This window comes from Hibiscus syriacus, unplaced genomic scaffold (assembly GCF_006381635.1).
Source record: "Hibiscus syriacus cultivar Baekdansim isolate YM2019G1 unplaced genomic scaffold, ASM638163v2 tig00111843_pilon, whole genome shotgun sequence".
Lineage (NCBI taxonomy): Eukaryota > Viridiplantae > Streptophyta > Magnoliopsida > Malvales > Malvaceae > Hibiscus > Hibiscus syriacus.
This window is the reverse complement of record NW_024063198.1, coordinates 883,034-898,395: the sequence shown is the minus strand read 5'-3', so window position 1 is coordinate 898,395 and position 15,362 is coordinate 883,034. Positions and strand designations below refer to the sequence as shown.

The following is a 15,362-nucleotide window of genomic DNA, read 5'->3' as shown; positions in this document are numbered from 1 at the left end:
TGTTATTCTTTTGTTACTGTAAATTTTTCGTTCTTTTCTTACTGTGTTTTGTTTAAAATATCCAACTTTTTGTATTAAAAAATGAAAAATCTGAAATAAAAATCAACACACAAGCACACTTTTTTATTATCGGTTTTGTCATTTCGATACCGATTTTGTCATATTTTTTCCTGTTATATTATTATGGATCAATACATTTTTATAAAGTATCGACACTTTATTGGCGCTATAACTTCTTTTCTTTTAAATTCCAAAATGTCGATACTTATAATAAAGTATCGACACTTTCAACATATCTGGTAGCTCTTTACCGGTTTTGTCATTTCGAGACCGGTTTTGTCATATTTTTACATGTTATATTGTTATGGATCGATACATTTTTATAAAATATCGACACTTTATTAGCGCTATAACTTCTTCTCTTTTAAATTCCAAAAGCGTCGATACTTATAATAAAATATCGACGCTATCAACATATCCGGTAGCGACCTGTTTTGTCATTTATATACCGGTTTTGGCATTTTTTTATCTGTTACATTGTTATGACTTAATACATTTTTATAAAGTATCGACACTTTCAATATATCCGGTAGCGCTTTACCTGTTTTGTCATTTATAGACCGGTTTTGTCATTTTTTTACTTGTTATATTGTTATTGATCGATATATTTTTATAAAGTATCGACACTTTCAATATATCCGGTAGCGCTTTACCTGTTTTGTCATTTATATACCGGTTTTGTCATTTTTTACATGTTATATTGTTATGGATCGATATATTTTTATAAAGTATCGACACTTTCAATATATCCGGTAGCGCTTTAGCTGTTTTGTCATTTATAGACCAGTTTTGTCATTTTTTACGTGTTATATTGTTATGGATCGATACATTTTTATAAAGTATCGACACTTTCAATATATCCGGTAGCGCTTTACCTGTTTTGTCATTTATAGACCGATTTTGTCATTTTTTTTACGTGTTATATTGTTATGGATCAATATATTTTTATAAAGTATCGACACTTTCAATATATCTGGTAACGTTTTACCTGTTTTGTCATTTATAAACCGGTTTTATTATTTTCTTACATGTTATATTGTTATGGATCAATATATTTTTATAAAATATCGACACAAACCGACAAGCTAAGTTTGTCAGTTGCCAATTTTTTTAATATTTCTTCATGATTTCAACCTATTACATTATTATTACTCGATATTTCTGATAACGCTAAATCAAATTTATCAAATATCTTTTAATATATCCGATAATATCGTATATTAATCCGTTTTCCTACAATCCGATTAACTGAAGGGTCTTATTCATGGCAGTTCCACAATGTCGACTTTTCTGATACTTCTTCTTTCCATGCCTAGATGTTTTGCTTTTCTTTTTCCTATGGAGCTATGATTTAACTTTTTGCTTTTGGAGATACGTTTGGCCATCGAAAAAGCTCCAATAGAACCAAGAAAAATACCCCCTTTGTGGAGCTTTCGTTAGTTAATAGAACAACCAAGAAAAGACCTGTAACCGAGCTAGTTCAACAGTAATGGATGTGGCGCTTCCTGGTCTGGTTCTTGTCTAAGGTTGTTTTCTTCTCTCTGGATATTTGTGATGGGTGGCGAAACCAAGAAGCAGCTCTCGTCTTCTCCGAAAGAGAAGCTTGAAGAATCATTGGAATCAAGGAAAAAGTACCTGCAGGAACAATCTCCTTTCATCTCTGTGCCTTTTTATGTCCCATCTGGTGCAACGTCTTCTCCCTTTGAACAACAATTTGAGTCGGTTATTCCCAAGAGATCTCGATACAACAGTGGGCAATGGAAACTACAACCCCAAGGGGGTATAATCACAAGCGAATCAAGCCCTTCCCCAACCATACACCCTCAAACACAGGCTTCATCGTCGGACGCAGCCTCGTCTCCGCCCCACTCCCCTCGAGGAACCAGCAAATGTGAAGGAGAACAGCAATCTCATCAGCAATTCAGGAAAGGGAAATATGTGAGCCCCATTTGGAAACCGAACGAGATGTTGTGGCTAGCAAGGGCTTGGAGGACTCAATATCAAGGAGGGTCTGAAACGTCTGGCTCATCTTCAAGAAGCGATATTGCAGTTCAATCAACAAGAGGCAAAACTAGGGCTGATAAGGATAGGGAAGTAGCCGAGTTTCTAAACAAACATGGGATCAATCGGGATGCTAAAACTGCAGGTACCAAGTGGGATAACATGTTGGGGGAGTTTAGAAAAGTGTATGAATGGGAGAGAGGAAACGAGAGGGAACAAGTTGGCAAGAGTTACTTTAGACTTTCTCCATATGAGAGGAAACTACATAGATTACCAGCTTCCTTTGATGAGGACGTCTTCGAGGAGCTGTCTCAGTTCATTGGGACTCGAATAAGAGCTTCTCAAAGCAGAGGAACTTCAAGTGATGATGGTCGTTCGCTTCTTTCTATTCCTCCTCCACCTCCATTCAAAGTAGATGAACTTCCTATTTCAGGTAAGCAAATCATATTTTCCCTTTTGAATATAGCTAAAGCCATAAAGCTGATGTTTTTATGGTTTGTTTCATTTAGTGAGGACAAAACCACTGGTAACGACTGGCAACGTTGGTTTTGGTTTTCCTTCTTCCAAGGAGCTACGTAGGATAGGGAAGATAAGAATGACATGGGAGGAATCAGTAAGCTTATGGGCGGAAGAAGGCGAGCATCATAGAGGAAGAGTGAAACTTCAAGGTTCAAGCTTTTTAAACGCAGATGAACTCACGTTCTTTGATGATTTCATGGTTGCCTGCACAATGGAAGCCTTCGAAGATGGCCATCTAAAAGGTTTCTCTGTAGATAGATTCGTCAATGGACAACAAGTGAAAGTGTTTGGCAGGAGAAAGTCATCTGCAACAGGCATGTTTGTTTAATGGTTTTACTAAATTCTGAAAACTGTTCAGGAATATCCATCTAAAAAGTCATCTCTCTAATGAAAACCAGGTTTCACTGAAAAAACACAGCTTCCATTTGCAGAACACCCTATCAGATGTAAGTCCAATTAAAAGCTATGACTTGAACATTGTAAATACATAGAATCTAATGAATGTTTTGATTCACTGATGGCTATAAAACCTCGGAGAAAGTGCACGCGTTGATAAGATTATTGTTTGGCTTTTAGCTGCAGCTGTGCCACCATTGGAGTTCCAAGACCCAACAGACTACTACATCGGGTGTCTTCAAGTTCCTCCAACGACACTGCCGAGCTTGTTTGAGCTTTCATGGCATTTACAAGAGCCGCCGCCCGAGGAATATCGTTTTCCTCTAAGGAAAGATGTGTACAAAGATTTGCCATCCGGTAAAGAAGTATTGTTTACTACTTCCAATGAACAGTTAGATTGTAGAGCAATCGTATATGACGTGTTGAGCTCAGTTATCCGCACCAACCCTAGTCTAAGTGCTGCTACTGCCACTGGGAGAGACTCTTTTATTGCCCTTTGGGACGATTGCATCAATAGGGTTGTTTCCAAATTTTGTTCGGTTGAAATGGTTATTATCCGAAAACCATCTTCGTTAAACGAGCCATTGCAGGATCAATGGCCGAACTTGACAGGTTTCGTTAGAAATTTTTGCCTGTGGAGGGGAGAGGAGACTGATCAAGTGAGGGAAGGGAATCTTCACCCATCATCTTCTTTGGTGGAGAAGTTGCTATGGACTTACACGGATCTGCCGTACGTATTAGGCTATTATGCTGTTGGCTACATGGTAACTTTCTGTGCGTTAAGCCGATCTTGCGATGGGCTTACCAGGACAGATTTATGTTCCGTAGATCTATCGTCTCCCTCGGAGAGACTTAAATCCCTAGTGCCTTGCTTTAGAATAGCGAGCCTATTGCCTTTGTTGGCTGATCGATGCGTCAGTGCCATTGGCTCGTACAAGCAATTTTCATTCAGCGATTTCGAAAGGTTTGATTTGGGGAATGGAAGTGTAATGGAAATGACGCCATATACGGTGACAAGATCATTCTCCAACAAGAAGAAATGGGCAGCAGTGAAGGAAATATACGACATATTGGATCATCGAATCCCACACGCTGAATTCATTTGTCGGGCATGTGAGAAAGATCTTGTACTGGTGTTTAAGCCTAGAGGTTGCAGATTCAAGCCCGTCAACTGTGAGCAGCTCGTCGAAGCTCTCAAGTACGTGACAAAAGCATTGGTTGCTCTAAATGACTTGTGCTTCATGCACAGGGACTTGGGATGGGACAAAGTGATGCGGAGAACCGACGTTGAAAACGAATGGTTCCTTTGCGGCTTCGATGAGGCCGTTGGTGCACCGCAGATGTACCCACACCTGGTGGCGAGTGGGGATGCGCGTGATAGACACGCTCCGGAGATGGGGAGGGGGTTACATGGGGTGAAAGTGGACGTATGGGGCGTAGGGTACTTGGTCAAGACGTGTGGACTCACAGACGTGCCGAAAATGCTGAGGGAGTTGGAAAGTAGGTGCTTGGATCAGAACCCTGAGCAGAGGCCGACTGCCGCCGATTGCTACCACCACTTACTGCAGGTGCAGTCAGCTTCATCCGATGCAGCACCCTATTGAAACGACACCATGAACAGATCATCAATTTATATTATATTATTTCACTTTCTGTTTGGCTTTAGTCCCCTAGTATATTAGTGTATGAGCTTTTCTTTTTCCAGTGGAACAGTTGTGTGGGGGCAGTTTTGATACCTTAAAGGGTCGTGCTTTTCGAGGGTGGTGGGTCTTCTTCATATGCTGAGGGGTCTGATATTTTGGGAAAGGAATGGCGGCTGCTGCTAACTGCCAGCACCTGAGGTTAACCAGCTGGTCCTTTCCAATCCAATCAAATCAAATCAAAAGATTTTATTTTTCTCTCTTAATTTACTTCTGTTGCAGCAGTGTTCTGGTTTCTAGAGGTATGTTGGGGTTTGGGAAACTCGAAGGTGATAAACGGAAATTTAAATAATATCAATCTTTATATAATGACAGAGATATTATTTACTATTGTTATCGTATTATCATCATTACTATATTTGTAATGATTATTATAGTATTTATTATTATCGTAATTTTGTTAAATATAATGTAACTGAAAATACGATTATAATATCTATTTAATTCCCTGATGTTAACATGGTAATGCTTACTAAATTCCCAACTCGCCATAGTAGAAAGCATGAGTAATGAGTTGTAAATTAAAATGTCTATGAACCACTAAATTCTGCTTCCATGCTATTAGTAGGGTAGCCTAATTCTCTCCTATGGCACTCATAGATAAATAAGAAAAATGATAGCATGCATTCCGACTATTATTTTCATGCAAATGATAGCATCAACTAGGTCAAGCTCACTGTTCTCTGGATCAAAAGCTTACTGTTTTGCCGATCTGTTAATTGTGATGGATATACTATTAAATTTCGGTTGTAACATGATATAACAATTGCATTTTAGCATTTTACAAAGTCACTGTAATTAGGGATGGATTAAGGGGTGGGTGGGAGAAGCTGTCCCTTGAAATTTAAAATTATTATGCATTTTAGATTTTTTCTATAAATTTTCTATTGAAACTTTATTTTCGTCCTCCTGAAATTCAAGTTCATCATTTGAAATTTTAAAATTTCAAATTCGTCCCCTAACCTAGAATCCTATGTCCGTCCTGACAGTAATATCGTATAACGTAATATAACAATTAGTCGGTGACGGATCCAGAAATATTTTTTAATGTAGACACACATACGTTAATAGAATAAAATTTTTAAATGAGATGAGTACAAATAAAATTTTAGGGTGGATACCGTCTGTAAAGTAACTAATCAAAGAAAATTCATATTTTAAGGTGGGCACAAAAAATTTCAGAGTAGGCATAATCAGTAAAATAAATAACTAATCAAAGAAAATTCAAATTTTAGGGTGATCACATACTCACCCTCACCGAACTGTGTCTCTACCACTAGTGATGGCGAAAACAAAAACCAAAACCAGATTTATTTTCATATTTATTTTACTAATAATTAGTTTATCTAGTGAGGTTAGATAAGATAGGAAATTAAAAACACATTGTAGACGGAGTAATCTCTAATTTTTTAAAAATATTTTTTTAGATTAAGGTTTAAGTATATTAAAGATTTATGTATTATTTTAAAATTTAATTTATATATTTTTAGTTTAAGTTTTAAAATTTTCAAAAAAAATTATTTATTTTTATCATTAATTATTGATAAGAAGAGTCAAACAATTTCTTAGTTATTTGCGTTTACAATTTAAATGATGATTAAATTTCAAATTTTATTAATATTAGATTGAGAGAAGAAAAATTAAACAAAGCTTATTGGAAGAACAAAAGACTCAATGTCACAAAATTAAAATATATAGACTAAATTTTATGTTTAGAAAGGATATATAGACCTTTGATATACTTAAATTTTTTATCTGAAAATAAATTTTAAAACATTATCTAAAAGTTTTTGAATGAATAACTCTATCTTTGAAATTATGCATACAAAACTCTAAGACATGTTTAATGTTATATGATAAAACGAGTTATGTTAAAAGTGATTTCGAAAGTGTGAATAATTGGACATACTTTTATCATATGATTAGTGCGTTAAGTAAAAATTTGTCACTTATAATAAGAGTTTTATACTATGTAGTTGAAATATTTTATCTTTCATGAAGGATTTGAAGATAAAAGTTATAAGAATTAAAAAAAAAAGATTATAAGAATCTTTTTAAATAAATATTTTTAAAAAAATAATGATTTAGTTAAGTTTGTGTCCGGAAAAAAATATTATGTGAATATTTTCCTCACGTTATTCATAATCTCAATTAATAAAAATCATTTTTTTATTTTTCTTTGTTAAAAGTGTGAATATGAGACTGAATTAATTTCTCTTATGGAAATACAACATATATATATACAATCTAATCTAACTAATTAACTGATAATTAGTTACAACAGAAAAACAGAAATAACAAACTTAATTTCTCAACACTCCCCCTCAAGTTGGTGGATGAAAGATATTCTTCATCCCCAACTTGGATACAAGATATTCATGTTGTTGTACTCCCAAGGCTTTAGTAAAAATGTCTGCTAATTGTTCTGATGAAGATACAAACTCTGTCTTGATAAACCCCTCTTGTATTTTCTCCCTTATAAAATGACAATCAATTTCTATGTGCTTTGTGCGCTTATGATAAACTGGATTTGCTGCAATCTGAAGAGCAGCCTTGTTGTCACAATATAACTTGACTGGACATTTTCTTTCTAGACCAAGCTCATTGGCCAAACCATTCAACCATGTCAATTCTGCTGTTGTAACAACCATGCTTCTATATTCGGCTTCAGCAGATGATCTGGCTACGACATTCTGCTTCTTAGATTTCCATGAAATCAATGAATTTCCAAGCTTAATGCAAAAACCAGAAACAGATCTCCTTGAAACAGGACATGCAGCCCAGTCTGAATCACAGTATGCTCTGATTTCACAGTTGCCATTTGAGTCCATTAGAATCCCTTGACCAGGATTCCCTTTAATATACCTCACTATTCTCAATGCAGAATGTAAATGGGACTCCTTGGGCTGTTGCATAAATTGACTCAAGTAATGCACAGCAAAGGTTATATCAGGTCTAGTATGTGTGAGATAAATGAGTCTTCCAACAAGTCTTTGATAAACGCTCTTGTCAACCAACAACTTATCATCTTCATTACTCCCTTTTTGTGCGTAACTCATCATATTTTGATGTAGTAAGCCTAACATTTTGCTCAAAAGGAGTTCTTGCAGGCTTTGAACCACTCATTCCTGATTCCTCAATTAATTCAAGAGCATACTTGCGCTGATTAATTAGGATCCCTTCTTTTGACCTCATAATCTCAAATCCCAAAAAATACTTCAACTCACCAAGATCCTTCATTTTAAACCTTTTGTTTAACAAATTCTTCAAATCATTAATCAAACAACTATCATTGCCAGTAATCAACAAGTCATCAACATAAATCAACAAAACTACAATCTTATTACCCTTTCTCATCGTGAACAGAGAATAATCAAACTTGCTCTGTTCATAACCAGCCCCTAAAAGAGCCTCAGTCAACTTTAAATTCCATTGCCTAGATGCTTGTTTTAGGCCATAGAGGGATTTTGCAGTCTACACACCATATTCTCCCCCTGACTGCAAAAACCAGGAGGAAGTTCCATATATACCTCCTCAGACAAATCACCTTGTAAAAAGGCATTATATACATCAAGTTGAAACAGAGGCCAATCAAAAATAGAAGCAATGGCAAGAAGAAAACGAACAGTAACCAATTTAACTACTGGTGAGAAAGTATCCACATAATCCACACCCTCTCTCTGACTATAGCCCTTGGCCACCAAACGAGCTTTATATCTTTCTATTGTACCAGCAGCATTGTACTTAATCCGATAAACCCATTTACATCCAATGGGAACTTTTCCATAAGGTAAAGAAGCAACTGACCAAGTTTTATTTGTCTCAAGAGCAAGAATTTCATCCTTCATAGCCTGTACCCATTCTGGATGTTGAATGGCCTCATGATAGGATTTAGGTTCAACAGAATTTGAAATGAAGGAAACAAAAGATTGTGTACGACAGGGAAGATGATTGTAAGAAATGAAATCTGAAATGGGATAGTTGGAGGTAGAAACAGAGTTGCAAATAAAATCATTTAACCATTGAGGTTGCTTAGGAACCCTAGTAGATTTTCTAACCAAGACTGGAGCTACTGGAACCATAGGAGTTTCTAACTGTTGTGATGATTGCCCAAGTTCAACACTAGAAGGAGAAATAATTGGGATAGCAGAAATAGATTGCTGACCAAAAGAGAGGTTTAAAAAATCAGAATCAGGAACAGAAGGAGTGGAAGGAAAGAAAGAATCTGTTTGAACAGGAAAATGAAATGGAAACACTTGTTCATGAAAAATAACATCTCTATTGACAAGAAACTTTTTAGAAGTGAGATCAAACAAGAGATAACCTTTTTTAGTACTAGAATAACCCATGAAGACAGAAGGGAGGGCTCTAGGGGAAAATTTGTCAGTTGGTTTAGGGTCAGTAGCATAGCACAAACAACCAAAAACTTTCAGAATATTCATGTCAGGAGCTTTGTGATAAAGAAGTTCATAAGGAGTTTTCCATTGCAAAACAGAAGAAGGAAGTCTGTTGATAATGAAGCAAGATGTTAATACACATTCACCCCAGAATTTAATAGGTACTTTGGACTGAAAACGCAAAGCTCTAGCTACCTCTAAAAGATGTCTATGCTTTCTTTCAGCAACTCCATTTTGCTGTGGAGTCTGAACACATGAACTTTGGTGCAGAATACCAAGAGAAGAGAAAAAAGGAGAGCAATGAGAATTAAAAAATTCTGTACCATTGTCACTTCTAATAACTTTAGTGACAAAAGAAAATTGAGTAGAAGTAAAGGAAAGAAATTGTTTAAGGAACAAGATAGTATCAGTTTTAACTCTCAAGAGATAAACCCAAGTCATCCTTGTACAATCATCAACAATAGTCAGAAAATACCTATGACCACTATGAGTAGATATTCTATAAGGACCCCATAGATCTATGTGAATTAACTCAAAGGGTATTGAGGACCTAGTACAACTAAGAGGAAACAACAACCTAGTTTGTTTTGCTAAAGGACAAACATTACAAGTGTGAACAGACTGCACATCAAACTGATCAGAAACATAAGAAGAAAGTTTTCTCATAGTAGAAGCAGAAGCATGCCCAAATCTAGCATGCCAAAGACTAGTTTTATTAGAAACAGAGATATCATGTACAGAATGAACACAAGATACATTCCCAGTACTAGCCAAAAAATTGGAAAACAAACCAGTAGCTCCTTTAGACTCAAAAATGTAAAGGCCATTAAACCTTCTACCAATCCCCTTGATCATGCCACTGTAGAGATCCTGCAGTATACAAATGTCAGGATGGAAAGAAAGTATACAACCATGATCTTTAACAAGGCGAGAAACAGAAAGTAAATTGTGAGAAAAGTTGGGAACAAACAGGACATTGGAAAGAACAATTTCAGAATTTAACCTATAAGAGCCTATGTGAGTAATAGTTTCAGTATGACCATTAGGCAAATGAACAAACCGATGGGAAGAACATGAAACAGGAAATTGCAAGCCCTTGAAAACCGACAAAATGTGATCAGTTGCACCAGTATCAATTATCCAATGTGCAGAAGAGTTACTGGAAGCAGGTAAATTACAAGCAACAGTACCTGCAAGATTCGCACTGGAATCTAAGTTTGAACTTTGCTGAGCAAATTTAATATTTGATGATACTGCTCGGAGGTAAAGGAGGGCACTGCTGAAATAGTAGTGGACACGATCGAGCCATTCTCAGGTCCTCCATTAACAGCAGGCACAGAAGTAACAGCCATGGCAGCCTGAGGAACTTTTTTCTTGTTGAATTTAAAATCTGCTGGAAAGCCAATAAGCCTGTAACACCGATCACGGCTATGTCCCCGAACTTTACAGTAATCACATGTCCCGCTGAAACGTCTTCTGTCATTTCCTTTGGAAGCAGTTGTAAACATCACCGAAGCTTCAATGGGCGAGGCAGACAGTTGAGTTCGATGCAACTCCTCTTGAACAATCATGGAGTAAGCTTGGTTAACAGTAGGCAGGGGCTTCATGAGAAGTAGCTGACTTCGAATTGCAGAATAAGTCTCATTGAGACCCATGAGAAACTGGAATAACCATTGTTGAGCCACATGAAACGTATTTTGCTGAGCAGCTTCGCAGTCACAAGTGGAGAAGGGAACAAGCGCCGTGTACTCGTCCCATAAAAGTTTGAGACGAGTGAAATATGCAGAAACAGATAAGTCACCTTGAACGAGCGAAGCAATGGATCGATGTAGGAAAAAAATCCTTGAGCCATCGATTTTATCAAATCGCTCTCTGAGATCTCTCCAAACAGCTTCAACATTCGAAGCAAATACTATACCAGCAGAAAGATCCTGACTAACAGAGTTCAGGATCCATGAGAGAACCAAAGCATTGCAACGCTCCCACTGAGTCTGCAGCAGTCCCTCATAATCGTCCCTTCGACAGGTTCCATCAACGAATCCGAGTTTATTCTTGGCCAGAAGCGCGATGCGCATAGACCTACTCCATAGATTGTAGGTCTCGACACCGGTAAGTTGTTGCGATACGAGCTGAACGCCCGCCGTGTCCGAAGGATGTAAGAAAAGAGGATGAGATGAATCGATTGTTTGAGCCATGAACCCTAAATGATATCAATTTGGGGAAAAACAGAAAGGCTTGAGGGAACGGGCCACAATCACTTTAGAGAGATTTGGGCCAAACAGGAAACCCAAGGAAAAATAACCTGGAGACTGATACCATGTTAAAAGTGTGAATATGAGACTGAATTAATTTCTCTTATGGAAATACAACATATATATATACAATCTAATCTAACTAATTAACTGATAATTAGTTACAACAGAAAAACAGAAATAACAAACTTAATTTCTCAACATTCTTCTATATCATTTATTATTATTTTTGTATGAATCTTGTTCTTACGTCATTTATGGTCCTAATCGATAAAAATCATTTATATTATTTTTTTGCTTTTATATCGATTTTTAAGGATGAATCTTCAATTTTCTTATATGTACCTGGAAATTACACCTAAATCAATTAATAATATGAAAAAAAAACGATAAAATAAATAATTTTATTAGTTAAATAATGAATTACATATAATAAGAATAATTCATAAAATAATTTATCGTGTTCGTATTCCAAGTTATATAGGTCTCATATGTATCCACTCTCCTAAAATCTAGAGTACATGTTTCTCCATTGACAACAAGCATACATGGTTATGGCAAGTGCCCTCCACGTAGAGCCACCGTGTTTCCCATTATGGCGTTGCACCAGTGAATAACCTCAACCACAATCTCATCTCCCTTCAATGTAGCGATCATAGCTTGGACAAACTTAACAAGAAAAAAGAGAGAGAGGATAAAATACATAAGTGGTATCTCGATTATTGGATATTGTTGAATTGAGTCTCATAACTCTTAAAAGTTAGTCATTTGATTATAAAGTGTCATTTTGTTGAGTTTTCCGACTATTAAAAGTTACAAAATAATCATACGATTATTCATATATTTCAAACTATTTTTCTATTAAAAATTTGACTTCCGTCTGAGTTGAATATTAAAATATTGACTGAGATATAATAAAATCTAATCCTAAAATCGTTTGAGTTATATTTTGTGGATCGACTCTCCGTTTATATTATTCTATCGAGTTAGGCTTTGAAACATCATACCATCGAGCCAGTACTTGAAAGCAACAAAAGTGTCAGTAGACATTATTAAAATATAATTTTATCATATTAGAATTAGCATGCTCATACGCCACCAATTTTTTAATGGAAAATCATGAGTTTAAAACATGTGAATAGTTGAGTGACCATTTTGTAACTTTTAATAGTTAAGAGACTCAACAAAATAACGTCCTATAATTGAGGTATTATTTTGTAACTTTTCAAAGTTAAGGGATTCAATAAAATAGTTTCTTATAATCAGAATACCATTTGTATACTTTATCCAAATGGTCTAGAATTGATATTATAAGTGTTATATGTGACTTAGAGATCAATTTGGAGCCTTGAGTTAGTAAAAGGGTTAATATATAAGTTTTTGAGAATTATGGGATTTTATTACAAGAATGTAATATTTGAAGGGTTAATGTTGATTTTTGATAGTTGAAAATGCTGGAAATTTAAGTTCGAAAGTTGTTTGGAACCAAATTTCAAATTTGGTAAATTTGAGGGTGGAATTTGAAAAGTCTCAATATTATAGGGACTTAATTTTAAGTTTATTAAATGTGAAAGTATCATTTGAGTTAATTATTGTAATGTTGGAAATTTATTTAATATGCTGATTTTTGGGTTTAATTCTTAAGTTGAGATTTAATTCTAGGTTTATCAAGTTGTGTGGTTGAATTTGAAAAGTCTAAGAAAGTTTAGGATGAAATTGCAAGCTTTTGAATGTTTAAGTGTTGATTTGAATATTTTATTGAGGTGCTGGAAATTTTATGTGATTAATGTGAAATGATCATAATGGTGAAGGACCATTATGGATTAAATAGGAAAGTTGATATGAATTCTAAAAAGAATTCATAATTAGTGGTTGGATTATGAAATTAGTAAAAGTTGAAGAGTTGATAGTGAAACAAAAATATTCATGAAATTTAAGGAATATTTTGAGAACTTTAAAATTACGATGGAAGTACAATTTAGTTTCATATCAATTTAAGTATTAGATTTATTTTTATCGAATTTTATATTTAAGTTTAGATTATGTTAGTTCGATACTAACGAATAGTTTGAATATTCTATATTATTATATGACACCGTCAGTGCACAGTAAATTTAGTGATTCAAGTAGCTTGAAAGGTAAGGAAAATGTCTCCGACCGAGAAGATTATTGTGAAGAAGATTTGATAGCGAGGCAAAAGTGAGTGCATTTCATTTTAATATATGTTTCGACCAAATATTGAATTGCGATGAGTCATTGTCGGAGTTACGTTAAGAAGTTACTCCTAGTATTATGTGAAATGTGATTCAAGTTTATATATTTATTTAGTAAGCTAATAGAACTAGTGAATATGTTAATGACACTAGTTCATAAAATCTGCCTAGAAATTATGTTTTTAACAGTAAGTTTAGAAAATCATTAGAAAGTCTAAAAAATTGATTAGAGGATGAATATCATATCATTGGATTCATATATCAGTTTAGTTTCATTTAGAACAAACATAAACTTATTTCGAGAAGTATACAAAAAGATATGAATTTTTAATCAGTGATAGGACAGAAAGCTGGACAGCAAATTATGTCCAAATCATCTTCTGTCAGTCAACTTTAAAAATTCGCTATAAATTATACAAGTGGAACTAGATGGAATGCATTATACGGACAAATTCGTATTTGAGTCTAGTTTTCATTTATGCAAACATAATAATTTTTCAATATATAAATTAATATAAAATAATATTTCTTTGAAAGTAGTGTAAACTGCCAGAATATGAAATTTCAATAAATTGTGTAGTGGAAGCAAATTTTTAAAGCTTAGTGAGGCTTATATTTGATTTATAAGTAAAATTTTCAAATGAGCCTAGTTTATTTGTTTAATTACTCTGATCGAGGATAACTTTCGATAAGTCAAACCTCATTTTATTATCCAGTATGATTTATAAATTTTTAGTATGAAATATTTCTATAATATTTTATTTTTCATCAAGTTTTATGAATGATTTTGGGTATGAACTGCCCAAGTATAATATTTATGATTATGAATTCTAAATATTTACATTTATCAGATATTTAAAGTTATTATATGATTTTCAATTATAAGATGTTTACAGTTATCAGATGTTTTACAATTATCAAACGTAGATTAATAAATGATTTTATGATGATAAATATAAGCTCATTGTATGTTGCATTGAGAGTCGTAGGTACATTTGGCATGCCATTTAGTGAGTGCTTATCAATTATTAGTTCAACTTTGGTATATTTGTGTACCAATGTTCAGCACCGTTGGTGCTCAGGTAATGATTGCACTGAAGTGCATCATATCACAGTTTCAGTTATGATTCGGCACCACGTTGTGCCTAGTGCGCACCTTATACTCACGTACCTTGTATTCTTTTACATATACATTGCGCTATTAGAGTAAGTGTGGAAGTTATGTCACTATATAAAAGAAAAGAACATAGAATTGAAAAGAAGGTTATGAAATATGTTCGAATAAAAAGAACAAAAGTTATTTATGATATTTAATGATGACTTGCATGATTTTTGATAAAATCATGAGATAATGATTTCAGGTTTTCAGAAGGAAAACAACATGACTAGCCTGGTTTGAAGTTTTAGTTGTTTTATATTTAAATTTTAAATTTATTGTTTATATTTTACGGATTTTATGTTTTAGCCATATTTCTGCCTTACTAAGTTTTACTTAGCGCGTGATGATTTTCATGCGTAGGTTCGAATAAAATAGTGGACGTGAAGTGAGGAGTTTGACAGCATCTTATGGAAAATCAAATCTACCGACAATATCAGTAAGACATCCTAACTTTAACTTATTAGTGGCATGTACATTATATCTATTGGGTTGCTTTATTGGATTTATTTTAAAAGGGTTTGTAATAGTAATTAGGGGTTATTTTCTTTAGTTTTGTCTAATTTTAGTATTAATCGTATTTATGAATGAATAATATAAATGTTATATTTTAAATGGTTTAAAATCAATCGATATTAGGCAATTGTATTTGGATATGAAACAACATT

The 15,362-nt window shown here is 34.4% G+C and overlaps 1 protein-coding gene across 1 annotated transcript; it reads left to right on the top strand.

Moving 5' to 3' along the window:
* Positions 1-1,614: 1,614 nt before the first annotated feature.
* On the top strand, positions 1,615-4,580 carry LOC120172168 (crinkler effector protein 8-like). The gene is made up of 4 exons (XM_039179699.1): positions 1,615-2,494; positions 2,571-2,894; positions 2,979-3,026; positions 3,157-4,580. Exons 1-4 carry the CDS (start codon positions 1,615-1,617, stop codon positions 4,578-4,580), a joined length of 2,676 nt encoding a protein of 891 aa, XP_039035630.1.
* Positions 4,581-15,362: the final 10,782 nt, after the last annotated feature.

Excerpts from the sequence above, each read along its gene's own strand:
- LOC120172168 (XM_039179699.1), top strand. The coding sequence starts at position 1,615 with ATGGGTGGCGAAACCAAGAAGCAGCTCTCGTCTTCTCCGAAAGAGAAG. Across the intron at positions 2,495-2,570 it reads AGATGAACTTCCTATTTCAG|TGAGGACAAAACCACTGGTA; the intron begins GTAAGCAAATCA and ends TGTTTCATTTAG. Across the intron at positions 2,895-2,978 it reads GAGAAAGTCATCTGCAACAG|GTTTCACTGAAAAAACACAG; the intron begins GCATGTTTGTTT and ends AATGAAAACCAG.